Source organism: Emydura macquarii, unplaced genomic scaffold, assembly GCF_026122565.2.
Source record: "Emydura macquarii macquarii isolate MOO-44397 ecotype Brisbane River unplaced genomic scaffold, CSIRO-AGI_Emac_v2 contig_499, whole genome shotgun sequence".
Classification (NCBI taxonomy): domain Eukaryota; kingdom Metazoa; phylum Chordata; order Testudines; family Chelidae; genus Emydura; species Emydura macquarii.
This window is the reverse complement of record NW_027130636.1, coordinates 10,180,915-10,203,854: the sequence shown is the minus strand read 5'-3', so window position 1 is coordinate 10,203,854 and position 22,940 is coordinate 10,180,915. Positions and strand designations below refer to the sequence as shown.

The window sequence follows — 22,940 nt, the reverse complement described above, 5'->3', positions numbered from 1 at the left end:
CATAGGTCATTAAATTTCATCTGGTTACCCCAGTATTTAACCCAATAACTTGTCTAAAACATATTTTCCAGTCTTGATTTGAAGACATCAGATGGAAAATCAATTGCCACTTAAGACTTTTTTTTTTTTTTTTTAATTATTATTATTTCTACTTTGAATTTCTCTGGCTTCAGCTTCAAGCCATTAGTTCTTGTTCTACCTTTTAGTACCTGGTATTTTTCCCCTTTGAAGATACTTATATGCACTAATTAAGTCACTGCTGAATCATTTTTTTGATAGCTGTTGAACAGCTGGAGCTCTGTAAGTCTCTCTCCCTGTAAAGCATTTTCTTCAGGGCTTGAATCATTTCTGCAGTTCTTTTCCACACCCTTTCCAGTTTTTCCATATCCTCTTTAGAATGTGAACTCCAGTATTCCAGTGTCAGTCTCGGCAGTGATGTATACAGAGGTACCATCACAGAGAGTGTGAATAAATGTCTTTTTCTAGTGTGTCCAAGCCCTGCCCAAGCAGCACACATGCAGCCTGGAAGACTTACATTTAAAGGTAAATGAATTCACTGGGCCCCACTACCTGAGCAAGAACTATTCGTGTAAGGGGTTATGGGCTCACACCCTCCATAGCAGGCAGTGTATAAATAGGATGTGGAACCATGGCTCAGGTGCAGGAAAGCAATGTCAGATTCTCAGAGGAAGGAAGGCCTTGTAATTAAGCCACTAGCCCGACAGTCAGGAGGTCGGGGTTCAATACCTAGCCCTTCCATGTGTTTTTTCTATGTGACCTTGGGCAAAGTCTCAGTGCCTCAGTTCCCCATCTGTCCAAAGGGAATAATTAAATTCTATTTCTGCCACCATTTGACTTTTAGATGGTAAGGGACTGTCTTTGATAGGGTTGTACAGCACCTAGCGTGCTGAGGCCCCACCTCCATGGGTGCCTCTAGGCACAACCGTAATACAAACATTAGTAATAGGCTTCCTGAAAGAAGAGTTTTGAGAGAGAATTTGCAAGAGAAAAAGGAGTGTGACTAGTGGCAGTACAAGACAAATGAGGTATTTCAGCTGTTAGGATTAAGTTCCAATAATACCTTAATTTTTTTTCATAGAAGGTACTCGTGCTAAAAATAAACTCATGCATATAAAATCAATTTTAATGGTTTATATTCCTTATCCAAATACTTTTCATATAACTAAAATCTTAGTCTTCAGCATTGGACTAACTTCTGGGAAGCTTGAAATGAAATCTTTGTCTGGATTTGTTTTTCTCTCCTGTCTGTTTGTGTGCATCCTGGTCTGTTTCTCTAGGGCTGACTTTGATCTTTTTATTCATTTGTTTTCAGTTGAGATAAAGAATTAAAGCATCTGTCTGGGGGAAAACACAAGAAAATTACACATAATTGGATAACATAACTAAGGAAAAGGTAGGTCAAATCTGGAATAGAGCAACCTTGATTGTGAACCTTTAAGTGATGGTTAAGTTCTGCATCCTGCCCTAGATATAGTTGTTCAAAAGTATTTCATGGTATTGCCACTGTTATAAGAATGTGAGACTCATTAATCATCAGAACTATTCTGCTCTAACAAGGATCAATTCTTCCCTGCAACAGGTGTGACATGCACTAAAAGGGGAAAGTGAATCCTTATATAAACCTTCTACTGCATATCAAACAAGCTTCTCTTTGTGGGCTATGCTCTTTTCTTTTACAACGTGGTACGGTGTCAGATCAGAGTGTGTTTATATTACTTTGGAATGGAAAAGAATAAAGGCAGTTTCTGTGGAAGGACTTGAAAAGAGTTGCATTGATTTCTTTTCCCCCCTCATCAGAGCTGCTGAAAACCTTCTTCCCCTCTCCCCCAAATGCTCACCTCTTCCTGTCTTTGTAAGGGAAGTGTTAGATCTGACACCTTTCCTGTAAGGTACAGAAATGCAAATTTAGAAATCCAGCAACACAATCAGAGGATGTAAATTTGCTGTGAACCTAATTTGTGGATTAAAAAACACCCCCTATTTTAGCACATTTCTAAACTGCTTTTGACACTTGTGGGGGTTAATTGCATGGCTCTGCCTGGTTGATTTTCTTAAAACTAACACACTGAGAATTATAAACAGTATAGTAGATTTCCTTCCTAGAGGAGTACACAGAGTTGGTTTCTGTTGCTGTTATTTATACCTAAGTGTTCTGTTCTTTTAATTAACACACCTAAAATTAAACTTCCCTCCCTCCCGTTTGAACTTTTCCATATACTAACACAATCTCAGAAACACACTAGGGACTTGCATTGCTAAAAACTAAGAGGCCGTGATGACTAGAATATTTCATTATTACACAAGGCTTATAGAAAGCCATCAATCCCCTGCTCTAACATTCAGGAGTGGGCTAAATATACAGGCAGTGCTTTCTCCCTTCAATTGTAGCAAAATGCAGAACATGCAAAAGGTAGGGGGTGAGTGAGAAATACAGTGGGTATTTACGGGGCTAGGGAATCACAGTATTTACCCTCTAGTTTCCCTTCTCCAAGGCTTATAAAGGAAAGCCCTTTGCCCTAGATCTATAGTGTCAGTTTACAAAGAAGAGGGGAAAAAATGACTATTTGCTAGCCACAAAATCCACTGCTGAACTACAGCTGGCATTTTTTACGTTGACTCTTGGCTGTGTTTCTATCATGGAAGTGTCAGGATTTGCACTTTGTTTTCACAGGAGCATCAGAAGAGCTCTAACCAAGACTCTTTCATCTCATGGAAATTAAACCAATCTAAGCTGCCCCTGCGGTTTCCCTAGACTCCAGAGCACTTCCCCTGCTGCCAGGGAATCTCCCCAGGAGCTGTAGCTTGGAGAAGCCCGGGGACAGCCATTGTCAGAGCAGCTTGTGGGACGTATGTGAATGATGGTAAAAATGCTCAGACAGATGAGGAAAGTCCAGGACTTCACCAAAGGTGTCTGATGATGATTTAAAGCTCTAAGCTCAGGCAACTGCATCCAACCTAAGCTCTATTATGCGCCTTGTGCTTAGTTTAAGCTGTAGGAAGCACTGGGTACACCTCTTTGCTACACAGTTAGCTTTCTGTCTCCCCTTTCCTATCAGATAGAGACCTGCCTAATCTTTCTAGCTGCTGCTGGCTCATGCTTTAAAATGCAGAAGTTTTTATTGTATTGAGAAAAAACAGCCTGTGGTTTTACCTTCACCTCAAGAGAATGGTGTAAGTAAACTGTTTACTAAAGGCTTAAAGTAGAGCCAAATATTTAATGTTGCAGAATAATACACGTCTTTGAGGGTTGCTATAAAGCATTAGTAGTAGTTGTGAGCAGAGGCTGAGAATAAAATGTTTAAAATGAAGGTATTACTTGAGGGCAATGGTTTTCTTAACAAAATGAGGATTGCATTTACTCTGCAAAATGCCAGTTTCTAGGAGACATCATTTTGTGCTGAAGGTGTGGTTGAACTCTCCATGCTCCTGCTTCCATTTACACATCAAACCAACAGCCTCCCTCTCTAAAGCAGAAAGGTCTTTACAGGCAGTGCTCTCACCTCCCTTTTAAGGAGCACTACCCTTCTTGCTAGTTCAAAGGCAGGTGAGAATTTTAGCACAAATGGGGAAAAACAAACAACTTATCTCTTCCCCCTCCTCCCCTGTGAATTAAAAAACACCCACATCAGATCATTTAAAGAAAGTTACAAATCAGAGGTCTACCAATAACTTAGGTATCCGATTTTATTGTTCCATAGGGTCATTAACAAAGGAAAGTTACATGTCGTACTCCCCATGTACTTATTTTGCTTCCTCTCAGTGCTGGTTCTATGCTCAAATACTTCCAAAAATAGAAACATTGAGGGGTATGACCTTGTGTACAGGAATGTTGATGCTCCAGCAGTCCTGGGAAGTATTTTCTTTTTGAAGAAAATTTTCAAAGCCATTTCACATTTCTTTTCACTTGTCATTCCTTAGCAGACAAAATGTACAGGTGAAGTCAAGCCCCCAGTAATGCGTCTGCCTGGTATTTAAGTTAGAACTACAGCTTTACAAAATGAGACTTCAGTGGGAAAATCAAGTTGAGTAGTTTCCTGAGAATGGCATTCATAACCATGCCCAGGAATTTTAGTGTCCTAAAGTCAACCTACAACACCACCACATTGCTCCCTTCAATAACCTAAGCATCTTTCAGTATTAAACAAAAGAAACATTCACATTCCAATACGTGAGCTAACAATGCTTAGTACAAGAATTAAGTGCTAAATTACCAGCATTGTTTTCACAACAGATACAAATTTGTAAATAGAAAACAATATGGAAGTGGATTTTTAATTTGAGTGGGTGGAAGAGTACCACCCTCCAAAATACATGCAATCACTTGTGAATTCAATATTTTTATTAAAGATTAAAAACATTTAACACCCTCATATACATAAAGTCACAAACTCAGATGTGCTAAAAGCAAAATGTGCATAAGACAGTCATTTCTAAAAGGCACCCTGCCACCAATATTTTAAATGGTTGTCTAATTCCAACTGAATTCTCCCTCACTCTTCCTTCACTGAAGGCAAGATTCTAGACCACTAAATAAAGATACTAACCACACCAATCCCTTTCAGGGATCTTTACTATCACTATAATGCTTAAAATTGTGCATGCACCCTTAAGTCATACACCTCTCATTGAGTTAACCACCAAGATACAAAATGCACAAGGGCTTTTTCTTAACAGAAAAGGAGTGATATTTGGGCCATTTATAAGGGCCTAGAGAAAGAGACAAGGCTATGATATACTGCTGTGCATCCACCAAAGAGCTTTGCTACAAAAATCCCCTTTCCTCCCTCCCCACCCTCATATCCCAAACTTTCCTAAAACTCAAGCATTACAAAACACCTCTCTCTCTCTCTCTCACACACACACACACACACACACACACACACACACAAAGATGAAATGTTAACATTTAACAATTAACCTGCCAGGGTTTGACAGTGTAAGAGTGCCATCTCTGCGGTCCTGAAATACAGTAATGTTAGACACACAAATGCACCATCTGAAAGCCCCCCTGTCCATTCCAATGGCTGTAAGGAGAACACAGTGCAAGTATTCTCCCATCATTAGGTAGATCTTCGTTGATTCCTGTGCAGTTTGTTTATTTACCAAGGTCTCCACATAGATTTGGAAAAGCTAGATGAAGGCACATTGCCTGTCCTGGAACTGTCCAGTCCAGCTGGGGAGGTCAGGCTTTGCTCAGCCTCTGTCTCTTCCAGATCGGAGCAGATCTCTTCACTGGAGGAAGGGGAAAGAAGAGCTGAAGTGGGGCTGGGCAGGCTCAGAGCTCCGGGGGACACCTCCGTTGGCTGGGAGAGCCCCTCACTGCCAGGCCAGGGGCTGATGGAGGGTTCTGACAAAACGTCCGCGATCAAGTCCTGGAAACCGCCTTCGTTGAGAGGCATGGACTCCAGCAGATGGTTCAGCAGCTCGGCAGCCACGGTGGCATCAATCCCGGGGCAACTGGAGACGAAGGTATGGACTTCATGCATGCACTGGATGTAGCCGGCTGCAAACCGCTCGCTGGCCTCCCGCTTCAGTTTGTCACTTTCTGCAGCAGCATCCCCCACAAGGAAAACACACACACAGCTCCAGTCACGGGGGGAGTCCCATCCCCCGCGCCCCCAAACCGGGAGCCGCCCCCGCCCCTTTCACCGCGGGGCTGGCACCGACCTCCCCCTCCACCCGAGCTGCTGGGACTACTGCAGCCCCCCTTTTTCGCCCCCAGCAGCTGGCGGGGCACTCACCCAGGGAGCGGCTCTGCAGCGCGCCCTGCACCCGCTTCACGGTCAGCTCCAGCACCTCGGCGTTCTCCATCTTCGCCTGAAACTGCCCGCGGGGGCGCGACCAGAGAAGAGAGCGATCAGCCCCGCGCCGGCCCGGCCCGGCCCAGCCCGGCCCAGCCCCCCGCCGCGCCGCGCCGCCCCGCCCCCCCGGCCGGGCTGGGCCGCGCCGCCTCACCTCCGTGTCGGCCAGGATGAGCCGCAACTCCTGCAGGCTCTCGTTAATCCGCGCCCGCCGCTTCTTCTCCACCATCGGCTTCCGGGCCTGGGGAAGAGACGGGGAAAGGCTCAATGCGCCGCCGCCTCCGCAGCGCGGGCAGGGGGGGTGTCCTACAACCCCCCGCCCCGCCCGGGGGTCTCGCCCGGGCCCTTCCGCGTCCGGCTCACCTTCCGCTCCCCTCTGGCGCCGCGCATCTTCTCCTCCTCCCCCCGGCCGGGCCGGCGCTTGCTGGGCCGAAAGGACGGAGCCATGGCGGAGCCCGGCGCGCGCAGGCACCACGGCGCTGTTTGGGGCTGGACGGGGGAGCGAACGGCGCGCGCGCGCGGCTGGGGGAGGGACGAAGGAGGCAGCAGCTGGCGACCGAGCGGTGGACAAGCGGCCCGACCGTTATTTACAGTTACGTCCCCACTGCCCTCTCCCCCGCCCCCTCCAGGCGCCGCTGCTCCGCGGCCCTACTTATAGCCTCTGATTTGCATGTCAATGAGCCCATTGGCCACGTCGAGCGGGGAGAAGCTGGAGCGTTGGGCGAACTGACCAATGGGAGACGGGCGCTTTGTCTATCCAGAGGCTTTCTGCCGCGGGAAGGGGGAGCGGGGCTCGATGCTCCTGGCTGATGGCGTTGCTTGCGGTCCTCCCCCCGCCTGGTTTTTTATCTCGAGGAAACTGGGGCTGAGCCGTGAGTGTCTCGTCTCAGTGGGTTGAGGAGGGTCACACGCGCAGGGTCCAGCTGCGCAGAGGGACAAGGTTCCACCTCTGCTCTAGCAGAGCGGCGCCGGACTTTAATCCGGGCCCAGCTTCCATGGGAGGAGTGGCTCCACTTCCGATGTTTCTTGGTGGGGGGAAGCAACTTGCAGTTCCCAATCCCACCTCCTCTGACATGGCCCTTGGGCCTTCGTCTGCCAGGGATCCTCCTTTCTTTCTTACCCACACAGAGCATGAGCTGATGCTGCCAGGAGTCACGTTCCTGGCAGACTCCCTTGTGTTCTGCCAGACAGGAACAGACTCCCGGTGCTCCAGGTTGCCATGCCATTGGGCCCTGGTGCCTCTCTTGTCTGGATGGAGGGCGACTGGGCCACATCTGAGTGGTGGTGTGACCATCTGACCCAGATTGCAATGCCATGTCTGCCTTCCGTCTGGACAGGGGTGGCCCGGTCAAACTGAGTAGCATTGCCACTGCACGGCTGAAGCAATGCTCCAAACCAGCAGCAGCCATATTGATTTAGTAGGGGACCACTGCTTAAGAGTTGTCAGGCCGTGAGCCCTCCTACCTCTACAGTCCATGGAACTTTGAGCAAATGCAAAAACGTTGAGGGGGCATTACCCCCCCATCACCACTAACTGGCACTATTGCATGGGAGATGTAGAAGGAGAGACAGTGAAAGGTGTAACTGCACCATCTCCCAAGTTCCAATAGATAACAAGCTGTCCAAAAGGTATACATGCTGTACATTACACTCACTGTTTTACATATGTAGGGCTCATAACAGACACTGTAGTCTAAATAAAAGTAAAATACATTTTTTGTTTCTTTGGGGGACTATCTCCTATCTCGAGATATTTGTATTTAATGCCCAAATAAGTCAGTCTATGGGTGGAATTCAAGCCTTTAGATTTAAATAGAAATTGAATAACTACACAAAAGGAAAGATGGGATTTCAAAGGACCCACTTATTACATTTCTTTCTCTGAGGAATCGCTGTAAAAGGGGCAGCCTGCATGAATTATGGAGGAGATAAAGTAGGAAAACTTTTTTAGATATAGTGTCAAACTGAGCTCAGGTTAAAGCCATATATTCAGCAAGTTCTGAGGAACATGGAAATACGTTCTGAAATTCTAGTTTCCGCTTCATTTTGGGAAAATTAAAAAAAAGATTTGTTAAATCTTTGATTCTTTTGTGTGTTTACTGGGGAAACGAGGAGTAGTCAGTAAAATCCTACAGTATACTCTCTGTGAAAAACCCAAAACAAAGTTTACAATACTGTCACTGCACAGTATTAATCTATTGTGTATAAGGGTTTTTCTATCCTTGCAACTAACATAGTGTATCGGAGTCTGAGAACCCTCCCATAAAAGGCTTTGCAATCTTAGTAGCAAATCTTCCAGGATATACCATGAATGTCTGATAGTTACTGTTTTCAGCATTCATTCTACATTCCCAAAGGCATTCAGAGTAGAATTGTTCCCCTTTAAAACACCCATTTAAATTTTCATAACCCTACAAACCAAAACAACTATTAATCTGAAACAATATCTTTCACTGTCTTTAGCAGATACTATGAACCAATTTCCATTTACTTTACTGGTATGTGTACTTTACATTCTATTATAAATCTCCCTCACAATTATTTCTTAACAGTATGTGCATTATTAAATGCATAGGAAGAAGTAAGAGGTCTATTGTAACCAACAGCAAGTGTGTGAGGAAGGCAGTTTATATGTAAGCAGAACAGCAGATATAAATATTTGGAACAAAAAGCCATGAGTCCATTCCTGAAGTCCTTCCTTAGTCAAAACTCCCATGGGAGTCAAGGACTCAAAAGCAGGCACTCATCATGATTCAATATTATGAGCGATTTGACTATTTTGCATAAACTCGTACATCAATTTCAAATGTTGCTAGGCAATGTTCTTCTTTTAAATATCTGAATTACTTAGCAATTAGCATGAACTACTGTGTGTGCGCTTCAAAAATCAGCCTGATCATGAAGACAAGTTGAAACCCTATAAAGCAGGAATGGTCAAACTGTGTCTTGTGAGCTGCATGCGGCTCTTTTATAGTTAAAGTGCAGCTCACATAGCCCCCTATGCCCCAGCCCCATTCTCTGCCTACCAAACTGGGTGAGGAATCTGGGGCTTCTGCCCTGTGGTGGGATGGTGGGGCTAGAGGCTTCTGCTCCTCCAGATGCACCTGCCAGAGCTCAGGGCTTCTGCCCCATCTGGCATACCTGCTGGGGCTTTAGCCCTGCAGGGGGGGGGGAGGTCTCGGGGCTTCTGCCCTGTGGGCGGTGCCTGCTGGAGCTCGAGGCTTCAGCAGGCATGCCCCATGGGGCAGAATCCCCGAGCCCCATCACCCCGCCACAGGGCGGAAACCCCAAGGCCTGGCTGGCACACCTTGGCTCTCGAACTTCTGAAGATTGTTGTATGCGCTCAGAGGATCAGTACGTTTGGCCACCCCTGCTATAAAGAATCACGCGTCAAAGCACCTACAACACAGTGAAAATGTCCTCCCTTCCTTGTTGGATTTTGTCGCCTCTTCTGTTCCTTAACCTAAAGAATGAAATAGTCTGGCTTTGTGAATGTAACTTGATGCTGATGACAGTTGGCAGCTGCAAACCCCTCAACAGACTGAATCAAATAAAAGCATTAGGGCTTGTCCCCCAGGAGAGCGACAGGTGTTTGCTCTGGCTGCTTTGTTTCCTTCTTTTGTTCCTTGTTGGTAATGTCTGTCATATTTTGACTATCCAAGAAAATGAGATGCACCTCCTGTGTGTGTAATCAACATCAGAGGCAGGCACAGATAGAGGCATGCATGTATGTATGGGCCTGCCTCTGTGTACGTGTTCTGCATAACTCGCTTCATTTCTGCTCTGGACTAGTAGTGTTTATCTTGCCATAAACAACCCCCACAGTGCATTTTTAGTGTTTTCATGCTGCTTTCATTGTTGAGTTCATGAATGCTGGTAGCACATGCTATTTTTGCAAGCATGCCAATAGCGTGCGCATACAGTGCATGGAATACACTTACACACCCTTTGAGAGAAGCATAGTTGTAGCTAATGCCATAAAAACACACAAACATTTCTCACTTACATCCTTGATCACTTGTCCTTTATGGTTGTATTTATTATAAGTACTCACTTGTTTCCTGCAGGGAGACATATGTCCATACTTGTGTGTGTTTGTGTGGGCGCGTCACTATTCCTTGTATTGGTCATCATTCACGGATTGGCACAGTTGACTTGTCCCATAAAGTTTGTTGCATAATTTCATACTCACTGAAAAAGAACATGATGGCTCTTATGCAGCGTTGTTGTAGCCATGTCAGTCCCAGGGTATTGGAGAGACAAGGTGAGTAAGGTAATATATTTTATTAGAGCAACTTCTGTTGTGTGAGAGAGAAACTTTCACACTTACACAGATCTGTTCCGTCTTGTCTTTAGCAGTGACACTGAGTAGGTTTCCCAGATCTGAAAAAGAACTCTGTAACTGGGTAGATTTTAATTTTGATACAAAGTGAGCAAGGTGCACTAGATAGAGGAAATGTATAAAACATATAGTATAAAGTATTTGATTTGTAACAAATAAGGAATCCTAAAGGACATTACAAACAGGTTTTTCTTTAGGCAACAATTCTCATTTATACTGGCTTAATTCAGACATAACATCACTGAATTTCAGTCAACGGAGTTACACTGATGTTTAAATCAGCATGAGGTCAAAATCATCGTAGTGCTGATCTATGAAACTAACATGAAAATTTCTAGCTAATGGGACACTGCATGTCTGAGGGATCACTAAAGAAACTCCTAAATTCTACTCTTGACTCTGACACAGACTTCTGCTGCTGCTTTTGGCAAGCCACTTTACCTCTTAGTTTTGCCATCTGTAAAATGGGGATGGGATAGCACTAACCTTACCTGCAGGGCTGCGGTGATGCTCAACTAATTTGGAAAAGATTTTTATAATGAAAAGCACTAAATAAGTGCTGAGTGTTATAATTTCTCATTTGGCTCATATCTGCACAATCAGAAATAGCAAGTTCAGAGTGGAAAGTGTAATTTTTCCAGAGTGCTTGAGAAATCAAGAGACTTATGACATATAAGTGAGACAGCTTTTTTTTTTAATAGTTCTGTTTCCACAAGTGTAGCAGCATAAAAGTTTTGCATGTCAAACTAATTGGAAGTTGTACCCCCGAAGACCAGAGAAACTGTGGGAAAAAAAGAGAGAAGATACTAGTAATGCATGAGTAAAAGCCAAACTATCAGGATGACACCAGCAAGGTCTGAAGAAAATATGTAAAAAATTAAAGCTATGTGAGACAAACTGAAAAACATGGAGGGAGATTTGTTTAATCTAGCTCTGCTTTAGGGCCTGATCCAGAGTCCATTGAAGTTGATGGGGGATCTTACACCAACTTCCATGGGCTTTAGATCAGGCCCTTAGTGACTTCCATTTATCTACATCCACTCTAGGCATGGAAATCCTCAGATGAATGCTTGGAATGATTGTACAGTATATGCTCTTTAGTGAATCAATGAGCAATAAAACAAATAAATGAGCCAATCTGAAATCTATTAAGAATCCTCAATACAACTGATAATAGTTTAATAGTATCATCAATTTTATATAATTTTACAGTCAACTTGAACTGATGATGACAACATGATTTTTCAGATTTATATGTTGCACTGATGGGGCACCTTTTCTAGAGGGGGGCCTTTTGAAACCTCTAAGAAAAGCGATAGGTAAGACAATAGCTGTACCAGTTGACAAATGCTGGAGCTGACTTTGCTGTACATAAAATAGATATGTTCGATAAATGGAAGGGTATTACCGTACCTGGCAGTTGGAAGTGCATGGAAATTTTTGCAGGATACCTGTTTCTTCCCATAGGAAAAATGTGACATTCTTGTGCCACTTTAAATGAGTTACACATAGCAGGTAGAACAATTCAAGACAACCTCATACATTTTAATGTGAACGTCAACTTGAATCAAACAGAAAATGACTCCCTCAGCACCACTTTTAACTCCCTTCTGGTAGGTGTGAAATTCTGGACGAGGATGTCTCACCTACGAGAAGGTGGACTGGAGTCCCTTTATTATCTATCTAAAGTCTTTGCAGGCTCTTTAACAGCCATCTGTCCATCGACGGTAATAGCTGGTGTAAGTTTTCCAGCTTACCATCTCTCCTAGATGGAATGTCAAATCTTTCCAAAAGCATGGAACTATCACCTACTAGAGGTTGTAGCCCACAAAAATGTAAACCTTAATATTACTGCAGTTGTTGGAGAAGCTCCTTGTAACTAAGTGAGGTTGGTTGTGCTTTGGGAGCAACTTTGTCAACAATGCTGCATGTGCATTTTTATACACATTAAAACCTGGCTATTTATACCAAATATACTAATATATATATAGAGTGCAATTATTGTTGTCAATTCTTTCAAAATAATAGTTAAAGCACCCTGACATCAAAGGCTAAGACACCATTATGTTATGCTTATCCTACTGCCTCTGTCGTGGAGCCAATGGCATTCATACGTACAAACTAAGAGGTAAGGATAAGGGATAGCACATGGAGAAGAACATGATTCCACTGGATATCCACATGTCTCATGTGCATTTTTAGACAAGAAGTGCAATTAATGAGGCTCTAACCACTGGAAAAGTGTGCACCTGATAGTAATACACCTTTTGAGGCTTTAATTATTATTTATGCAAATAAGTCTCAATCCATCTTCTGAGGCTTGAAGACCAGTCTGAACCTTCAGGAGGTAATCAAAATTCTTCATTAATAACATTGCCATAGGACAGGGCAAAGCAACAAAGCAAACTGTGGTTCTCAGGAAGTAGTTTCCTTAAATAGATTGCAACACTGCAAAAATCCAGTGGTTTTTGGAAGCAAATGCTGCAGCCATATAGGCATTAAGACATGTCACTATTTTGAATATGACTAGCAAAGATTAGTAATGTTAATGGTAAATGGTGTAAATAGTAGTAAATGTTAGGTTAATGCTCAGTTGCTCCTTAGACATCATCTTATTGTCACCCACTTTACCTTTTTACTAACAAGTAAAAACTCTGCAGGAGGCCTAGATCCTAGACTTTTCACTTCTGGATCTGGTGTTAAAATATGGCTCCCAAAACAAATAAAATAAGCATTATGGCCTCAGCATTGTTTCACTGAAGATTAGTCTAAATCACTAAACCCACATACAGTGGAACAGTCCTAAACATGGAATAAGAGAGGGTTGTAGGTTACGAAAAAAGTGCATTATAACAGCTGTATGGAGAAGCTTGCTGTGTCCCTGTCAGGCTGGTACATGGTTCTTTCTATTACTGTCAGTCTCTCTCTACTTTCAGCCTTGTGAACATTTAACCCTGACCAATATAATCGGAATAAATTTCCCTGTTTTCCATTCAGCTACTTTTTGAGGTTTGTCCATTTGTTTTTACAAATCAGATTGGCTGAATGTTTCTTGTGTGGGCTGTGGGGGTCCTCTGGGCCTTTCTCAGCCACACAATTTGTTCCATCCATCTCATTTACTAGAATACAGTTCGCTGTGTTCATCAGATGGTACGCAGAATGGCAATTCAGACACACAGGAGTCTTAATAATGAGTGGCATTCAAAAGACTTTCATGTCCACTGACAGGAAGTCCTGAGACTGTACAATTTTTTTTTTTTTTTTGTCATTTATCATAGACTAGTTTTACAAAGAATGTCAAAACAATCCTTTGTTCTCTGGCATATTAAAATACAGCAAATTCCTCAAATACAATAGGAAAGTGAAAGTGTCTGAGCAACCTAGCATACTGCAATTATGTTTTTAGCTTTCCCTCTCATCAAAAAGTGCCTATTTGGGATTTTGGAATCCTGCAGAAACCTCTGTTAAGCCAATCATGTTCCACTGGTACACCCCTGGGCATAAAAAAAAAAAAAAAGGCAAGGAAGGGGGAAAAGTGGAAAGAGGAAAAAGAAAGGGGGATGATGTGAACAAAAAGCACCAGAGGAGTTGTGAAGCTAATGAGGGTGTCTGGGAAGCTGCTGGCTGGAATGCTCAGGCCAGATGTTCCAAGGCACTTGTGAATGCCGTTCAGTTGTGTGAACAGTTTATTCTGTTTGTGCAATCAAACATCATTCCAGTATAAGGCTTCACAATATTTACATTAATCCTAGACTAGGAAAATATCTGATTACCCTTCACTTAATTCTGGTAACACTTGTCTCCTTATTATGCCAGACAAGTTTATTGAGTTGAAATTAATGAGGAAGTGGTTCAAAACACTTTGGTGCTGAACTAGATTTTCATTTTCTTTATCCAAACTGCCCCAGGCAATTGACACTCACCAGTGCCCAGAGGCTGCTATTTTGGCTGAGTGAGGAGATGAGACAAGGGATCGATATACCTCAAATACACATACCAGAAAGTTATTCTAACCCACTTGGACAATCTATAATTGAAAAGGTCAGTATGGCTAGCATTTTCAGAAGGGTTCAGATTTTGAAAAGAGGTCAGTATCTGAGTACTGAGCTTTTATTTTATTTTAAATTGACAGTAAGCGTCACACTGGGAGCTGCTGAGTGCTAAGCACTTCTGAAAATTTGGTCCTTAGGTGCCTAAATGGGAGTTTAAGCTCTTCTGAAAATCTGATTCTAGTTGTGGGTGCTGAGCACTTGAAAATATGGCTCAGTGCATCTTCCCCCCATACACAACATGGTGATTGGGCCCCTCTCCCTGAAAAGACAGATCAGAATAGAATTTTCCTCTCACTAATGCATAGTTACACAGCAGTTGTCACAAGCCTGCAGATATTTCACTATAGCAGCACTTAACGTTGTTGGTTAACTAAGACAATGGTAGTCTGGGCCAGGATTTTGTCTCTAAAGGCTAGTTAAACTAACCCATCTATTGATTTTGAGCTCACTCATTGCTATATTGCTGGGTAATCTGTAAATTATTTCCACTTCGGAGAGGGTAAATAACCAGCTAAGATCCCTGCCTCCCACCCCTTACTGTGGATCATCCAGGTCACTAGCTGATAAAAATAAGCAGCAAAAGATTACTGTGATGTGATTCCCACCCCACAGGAGGCCTGGAGGAGTTGAAGTAGCTAGGCAGGCCAATTAACTGCCCAGGCTGCACCTGAAGGAGAGAGGCAGCAGGCCACTAGCTGGAAATGGGCTCAGCTGGGCAGAAGCAGGAGGGGCCTATATAAAACCCAAGAGCTATAAACAGTAAGTGCTTCTTAGAAAATAGTCTATAGTCAGTCCCTGGGTGATGGCTGGCAAATCCAGAAAGAGTGGGTACCAAGCCAGCAACTGCTGCTGCCGCCGCCCAGGGAACTAACAGCATGGGGTAGGACTGTAGAGACCTTACCTGCTTGTTATAGGGGCTCTGGGCTGGAATCCAGTGTAGAGAGCAGGCCTGGATTCCCCTCCCAGTTAAGGGGAAATGGTGTAGTGTGCGGAGATGCCAGCCAGCAAGCTGGTCTGGAAGGACTTTGATTTCCCTAGAAGGGGAGGACCTTAGTAATGTGGTGGGAGGGCCATGTTATGAACAGGAAGTTGTAATTACAGGAGTGAGAGGGACTGCATGGTGAAAGAGACCATGAGTAGAGATTCTGCCAGAAGATGGAAGTGCCTGGCAAGAGCTAATCTACGGAGCCACCAGGAGGAAGTGCCACATGTAGTGAGTGGACCCTGTGACAATTACCTCATAATTAATTACTCTGGGCTTTGCATGTGTGGAGTGCTATATTCCTTTTGAGCTAGCAGGGTATAAAGTAGTGGCAGCTATTTACCCTGTTATGTCTGCCAGTGTATTGTCAGAGTTTTGACTGAGAGCTTCTAGGACTACATGTTTGGAGATCTCTACCTCACATGGTAAACCAGGTTGGGAGAGATGCCACTGCTGCAGCTTACTTAGGACAACGTGATGTGATTGTGAGGAGGTCATTTAAGTTCTCTGTAAAAGAGTTGAAAATGTCCTCTGGACAAGAGGATGTTCTAGCAGCCTGGGATTGCTAAGGTTGGAAATGATTTGAGCCCATACCTGGCCTAGTTATAGAAAGCATACCTTTAGTTCAGGCTTTTCACTACCAGCAGGCTTTGATGTTTCTCCTGGCAATTAGTCTTGGTGTAGTGGACTTGATAACTAAGGGGGAAATGAATGAGGCCTTCTGTTTGGGGAAACCTTTCTTCTGGTGTGAAATATGTACAGGTACATTACAGGTCTGCAATAATTCTTGCAAACAAAACCTTTAATACACAGTTAATGTTGCTGAATCATAGAGCATCAGAGTTGGAAGGGACCTTAGGAGGTCATCTAGTCCAGCCCCCTGCTCGAAGCAGGACTAACCTCAACTAAATCATCCCAGCCTGGGCTTTGTCAAGCTGCAGCTTAAAAACCTCTAAAGAGGGAGATTCTGCCACCTCCCTAGATAACCCATTCTAGTGCTTCACCACACTCCTAGTAAAAACCTTTTCCTAATATCCAACCTAGACCTCCCCCACTGCAACTTGAGACCATTGCTACTTGTTCTGTCATCTGCCACCACTGAGAACAGCCTAGCTCCATCCTCCCTGGAACCCCCTTTCAGGTAGTTAAAGGCTGCTATCAAATCCCCCCTCACTCTTCTCTTCTGCAGGCTAAACAAGTCTAGTTCCCTCAGCCTCTCCTCATAAGTCTTGTGCTCCAGCCCCCTAATCATTTTTGTTGCCTTCCGCTGGACTCTCCCCAACTTGTCCCCATCCTTTTTGTAGTGGGGGGCCCAAAACTGGACACTACTCCAAATGCAGCCTCACCAATGCCAAATAGAGGAGAATAATCACTTCCCTCAATCTGCTGGCAATGCTCCTACTAATCCAGCCCACTGTGCTATTAGCTGCCTTGGCCACCAGGGCACACAGCTGACTCTCATCCAGCTTCTTATCCACTCTAACCCCCAGATCCTTTTCTGAAGAACTACTGCCTGGCGCGTCGGTACCCAGTCTGTAGCTGTGTATGGGATTCTTCCATCCTAAATGCAGGACTCTGCACTTGTCCTTGTTGAACCTCATCAGATTTCTTTTGGCCCAATCCTCCAGCTTGTCTAGGTTCCTCCTAGGGTATCTTCCACTCCTCCTAGCTTAGTGTCATCTTCAAACTTGCTGAGGGTGCAATCTACCCCATCCTCCCGATCATTAATGAAGATGTTGAACAAAACCAGCCCCAGGACCGAACCCTGGGGCACTCCGCTTGTGACCGGCTACCAGCTAGACATGGAGCCATTGATCACTACCTGTTGAGCCCAATGATCTAGCTAGTTCTCTATCCATTTTATAGACTATTCATTCAACCTATACTTTAACTTGCTGATAAGAATACTGTGGGAGACTGTATCAAAAGCTTTGCTAAAGTCAAAGTATATCATGTCCACCACTTTCCCCACATCCACAGAGCCAGTCTTCATAGAAGGCAATCAGGTTGGTCAGGCATGACTTGCCCTTGGTGAATCCATGTTGACTGTTCCTGATCACCTTCCTCTCTCCCAAGTGCCTTAAAATGGATTCCTTGAGGACCTGGTCCATGATTTTTCTAGGGATTGAGGTGAGGCTGAGCAGTCTCTAGTTCCCTGGATTCTCTTTCCTCCCTTTCTTGAAGATGGGCACTATATTTGCCTTTTTCCAATCATCAGGGACCTCCCCCAGTTGCAATGAGCTTTCAAAGATAATAGCCAATGGCTCTGAAATTACATCAGCCAACTCCCTCAGCACCCTTGGATGCATTGAATCTGGCTCCATGGACTTGTGTATGTACAATATTTTTAAATAGTCCTCGACCTGTTCCTTTAGCACTGAGAGATGTTCACCTCCTCCCCATTCTGTGCTGCCCAGTGCAGGAGTCTGGAGGCTGACTTTGTCTATGAAGACAGAGGCAAAAAAGGCACTGAGTACCTCAGCTTTCTCTCCACATGCTCTGTCACTAGGTTGCCTCCCCAATTCTGTAAAGGGCCCGCACTTCCCCTAATCTTCCTCTTGTTGGTAACATACCTGTAGAAACCCCTTCTTGTTCCCCTTCATGTCTCTTACTAGCTGCAACTCCGATTGCGCTTTGGCCTTCCTGATTTCATTCCTGCATGTTCGAGCAGTCTTTTTATAATCCTCCCTAATCATCTGACTAAGCTTCCACTTCTTGTAAGCTTCTTTTCTGTGTTTAAGCTCACCAAAGACTTCTTTGTTAAGCCAAGGTGGGTGCCTACATATTTGCTATTCTTTCTGCACATTGGGATGGTTTGTTCCTGCACCCTCAATAAGGTTTCTTTAAAATACAGCCAGCTCTCTTGGATTCCTTTTCCCCCTTATGAGACTCCCAGGGGATCCTGCTCATCAGCTCCCTGAGGGAGTCAAAGTCTGCTTTTCTGAAGTCCATGGTCTGTATCCTGCTGTCCTCCTTTCTTCCTTTTGTCAGGATCCTGAACTCTACCATCTCATGGTCACTGCTGCCTAGGTTGCCACCCACTTCTATTTCCCCTACCAAATCTTCCCTGTTTGTGAACAGCAGGTCAAGAGGAGCACGGCCTCTAGTTGGTTGCAACATTCTCCAAAAACTTCCTGGATTGTCTGTACTCTGCTGTATTGCTCTTCCAGCAGATGTCAGGGTGATTCAAGTCCCCCATGAGAACCAGGTCCTGTGAACTGGAAACTTTCCCTAGTTGACTGAAGAAAGCATCATCTACCTCGTCCTCCTGGTCTGGTGGTCTATAACAGACACCCACCACAACATCACCCTTATTGTTCTTGCTTCTAATCTTAACCCAGAGACTCTCAACTGGCTTATCTCCAGTTTCATACTGGAGCTCAGAGCCATCATAGTGCTCTCTTACATACAGTGCAACTCCTCCACTCTTTTGCCCCTGCCTGTCCTTCCTGAATAGTTTATACCCATCTATGACAGTGCTCCAGTTGTGTGAGTTACTCCACCAAGTCTTGGTTATTCCAAGCATATCATAGTTCCTTGACTGTGCTAGGATTTCCCATTCCTTCTGCTTGTTTCCCAGGCTGCTTGTGTTTGTGTATATGGCAGTAGGTCAGTTATCTCAAGTGCCTACTTTCTCAGTGCAATTCAGGAGGCATCCCCTGTTGCACCCTCCTTCTTCTGCTTCCTCCTGGTGTCCCACTTCCCCACGTACCTCCAAGCTTAGGTCCCCGTCCCCCATCGAACCTAGTTTAAAGCTCTCCTCACTAGGTTAGCCATCCTGTCTGCAAAGATGCTCTTCCCTCTCTTCGTTAGGTGAATCCCGTCTTTTCCTAGTAATCCTTCCTGGAACAACATTCTATGATCGAAGAATCCAAAGCCCTTTCTCCGACACGTGTGTAACCACGCATTTACTTCCACAATGCGACGGTCCCTACTGGGCCTTTTCCTTCAACAGGGAGGATGGATGAGAACACCACTTGTGCCTCAAACTCCTTTATCCTTCTTCCCAGAGCCACATAGTCTGCAGTGATCTGCTCAAGGTCATTCTTGGCAGTGTCATTGATGCCCACGTGGAGAAGTAAGAAGGGGTAGTGGTCTGAGGGCTTGATGAGTTTTGGCAATCTCTCCATCACATCCTGAATCTTAGCTCCAGCAAGCAGCACACTTCTCTAGTTCCCCATCCAGACGGCAGCTGGATGACTCCGTCCCCCTTAGGAGGGACTCCCCGACCACCACCACCCTGCCCACACAAACCTGTAAAAACATCCCCAAAAAAAGTCTGTCAGGGGACTGCCTTTTTTTGTTATGTTTGTACAGTGCCAACCACAACAGGGTCCTGCTTCATGAGTGGTATTACTTGGCACTATTGTAGTAACAATAAATAATAAAGTTGAGGTAATTTGTAACTATGATTAACCAGACACAAACAATGCTTCTGATTTCCTCACCCTGGTTATCAAGAAGCTAAAAGAAGAAATGCACAGCCTTCTTTACTGCATTTCAGTCTCAGGCTCCTAATCAACCACTATGTCCAGTAAAGAGAAAAATTATTAAAACTCTATGCTCTTTACCAAAATGGTTCTCTTGACCCCAAAGAGTCAGTCACAGTACCAGATCAATATAAGTTTGGATCTTACTCAAAATACCGCACTGCCAGCCAATCCTTTAGTAACTAAAACTAAAAGTTTGTTATAAAAGAAACGAACTATAAGAGAAACGTTACATGATTAAAGCAATCAGGTACATACAAATGATTTGAAAGCCCATATATATCAGGTTTTCATTAGAACTGTGGAGTTTGCAGGCTTATATAGCGACTCTGGACTACATCCAGTACCTGGGTGGATCTCAGTCCTTTGATACACAGCTTCAGCTGCAGATGAGTTGATCCAGAGGTAGGTGAAGGCTGACTGAGGACAATATGGATGTGGTGCAGCTTCCTTTTATAGTGGATTGCCATGTGGCTTGTTTCAAACACAAGCCCTCAGCACATGTCATGGAAAAGCCTCAGAGTCAGAGAGAGTCCCCTGTCCATGGGGCATTTTCTTACATATCCTAGTGATTCAGCAGGTGTAGCCTTGGCTTCTCTCCCTGGGCCCATTGTACCTGTGAGTTTGCTTAATGGGCCACTAGTGCTGCTGCCATCCTGTCTGGGGTGTCGCCCGGACACACAGCACAAGTTGAAATACAGATACATCTAACATACCGATAACTTTCAATACAAATATGGCACAATCACAATATCATCTTACTTAGCAAATTATGATATTTAACAGTATCTGACAGCGTATCTCATATGAATTGTAAATATTGAAATACTGCTGTTAAATAATATCATCAATGGTCCACCTAATCCAGACAGCATTGAAGATGGACTCTGCACCTCTGAGGAAATTCCCCTTCCATCTCTAACTGATAAAAAACAGTACAAACAGCACCATAATTTAGCTCACACTATCATGCTAAATCCTACTATGACCCCATACTTGGCTTACCAACAACTGACAGATCACATACTAAATGCCCAGATGTTATCTTAGCTGGCATCATAATTAAAGTTTGGTATAATACTATGAGCTAAATTACTCTAACTGTTCTTTTCTGCTTGTGCCTTAAAATATGGTCTTTGAACTATATTATAAATTGAATAACTTGACATTGTTTATAAACAAACCATTTTTTAAAAATAAACTCTTATATATAGTAAGTATATTTAGGCTTCAGATTTGGCTTGATTTTAAATCTTAGTAAGATCTACTAAACAAGCCAAATTTGAAAGTAATACATGCAAATTGTACAAAATCATATCTGTGCCTAGTGGTACAGTGCTAATAAAATATCACTCTTCAATACTGTATGTGTGTTTAATCACCTCACAAACAATAGGAAAGGTTCATTTTTTTCAGGTAGGTCTATAAGATTCTGTATTGAATTTATAATATTCAAATTGACTGAGAACAGGCTTGTCCTCTGCAAACTGGGGCAGATTTAACATTAAAATGTCTGTTAGTCTCTTGCATTCATTTGGTAAGAATCCTTTAGATTTCCTTGTGTGTACACGTTCCCTTATTTCACTTTTAACAGTAGAAAAATGTGCCCCACCAGAATGTTTTAGCTGCTAATTTAAAATACCACTGATGCCATCACTAAAGTATGCTGCCAACTAATACTCCCTAAATAATAAAGAACAACTTTCATCCTATGCTAATAACTGCCTCCTCTCCCAGTGCCTGAGAAAAAGATGGGCTTTACAATATGACTGGTGGTTATCAGATCCTTTAGGTCTACATATGCTCACACAGTGATGAGTGAATGTAAGGGAGGCTAAGCTGCTGTAAGGTGCATGCTGAAGAGCTGGAAAGTCTAAAATGGATTAGGAAATGGCCTGTTTTAACTTACCCCCTCTTCTTGTTGGTTGCTTTTCTTGTTGTGCCCCTTGCTTTTAACCTCTTGGCATATGAGTCACACCAGGGTTGACCATTAGCCTGGGATTCAACGGTCCGAGTTCAGGGGTGATGTGTAAATTAGATATTGGTAAATGGATGAGAGTCCCTATGCAAGCCAATCTAAGAGTCCAGATAGAGGGATGTACATGTACCATAGCTGTTGGGGAACGTGTAACATGTTGGGGATGGTGGAGTAGGGAATGAGGTATAACGTGACTTTTAGTTTACATCCCTCTAGTTTGCATAGCTGCCTCTCACAGGTTTTCAAATGGACATGTGGCAATTCATCTAAAAAACGACTCCATTTGTAATGTCAAGTAATGATTGTTGTATCCCATTGTTTGATATTATTACTGCTCTAATGTATGGTGCTGGTGATTGTCAGCTATAGAGGACACAGCAGCAGAGGATTTGCTACTGGATCTCTTTGAGTCTGACAACCTGCCCGGGCAAGTAGCCTACATCTGTTGTTTCAGAGGAGTGGGGTGGGGGGAAGGAATATAATGTATATTATCACTTGCTGTATGTAGATGGGGAAAAAGGAAATCAGCTTATGGTCTGAATGCAGAGACTTGAAAAATATCCCACGTTACATTTGGAATGTTAGATCTTAGGGTGCTCGCCATCTCTCATGGCCATATCCTGCCCCTAAATCAGAGCTGTCAGACAATATTACCAAATAGGAAAACTTGCTTTAGAATGCAGACATACTGGAGGTGCCGTTCTCTGGATCCATGGCATATCTGGCTACTTGGTGGTTAGAACACATGGCCCCTATTAGTGTTTGCTATTTGATCATGTTGTTGCAATGCTAAACTTGGATGTCTCTGTTCCAGTCTTGAAGCAGTTCTCTCTCTCTCGTCTGTTAGTTGATTTGTCTGCCTTTGTCTGATATCCATCCTATCAGTTCTTTCCACTGCATTGCAGCTTCAGTCACACCTCCACACACATGATGTCACTGATGAATTCCTGGCAGTCTGGCCTTAAGAAGGAGTCCTTTTGAAGATTTGCAATGATCTCTTGCTGTAGGCTGGCTCAGGCATATGTTCTATATTAATGCTCCTTAATCTGTCTGCTGGTTTTGACACCATAGACCATGGTGTCTTTTTGGAATATTTAGAGCAGATGGTGCAACTGTCTGGAGTTGCTCTAGCTTGATTCAAATCATAGCTGCTAATTTGCTAGTTACACATTCCATTCCTCTAAACAGTTTTCTGTCTGCAGCAGGGCTTTGTCAAGGGACCCTTGCATTTTAGTGCCCAAGTACTCCATCTTGCTTCAATTATTTGCTGGTAT

The 22,940-nt window shown here is 43.8% G+C and overlaps 2 protein-coding genes across 3 annotated transcripts in view; one reads left to right on the top strand and one right to left on the bottom strand.

The window, feature by feature from the left end:
* Positions 1-1,118: 1,118 nt before the first annotated feature.
* On the bottom strand, positions 1,119-6,433 carry LOC137147124 (transcription cofactor HES-6-like). 2 transcript variants are annotated; one of them, XM_067538924.1, is made up of 5 exons: positions 6,186-6,433; positions 5,977-6,063; positions 5,763-5,844; positions 1,860-1,903; positions 1,119-1,359 (listed from the first exon to the last, which is right to left on the bottom strand). In XM_067538924.1, exons 1-5 carry the CDS (start codon positions 6,267-6,269, stop codon positions 1,330-1,332), a joined length of 327 nt encoding a protein of 108 aa, XP_067395025.1. In that variant the 5' UTR covers positions 6,270-6,433; the 3' UTR covers positions 1,119-1,329. The 2 variants fall into 2 exon arrangements, with proteins under 2 accessions (XP_067395025.1, XP_067395024.1); XM_067538923.1 differs by lacking the exons at positions 1,119-1,359; positions 1,860-1,903 and adding an exon at positions 3,692-5,566.
* Positions 6,434-14,997: 8,564 nt separating this feature from the next.
* Positions 14,998-22,940, top strand: part of CAB39 (calcium binding protein 39) — a 125,822-nt gene continuing 117,879 nt past the window's right edge. Inside the window, exon 1 of the mRNA XM_067538920.1 lies at positions 14,998-15,096. The gene's annotated coding sequence lies outside the window, so the exon portion shown is untranslated. The remainder of the gene's footprint in view (positions 15,097-22,940) is intronic.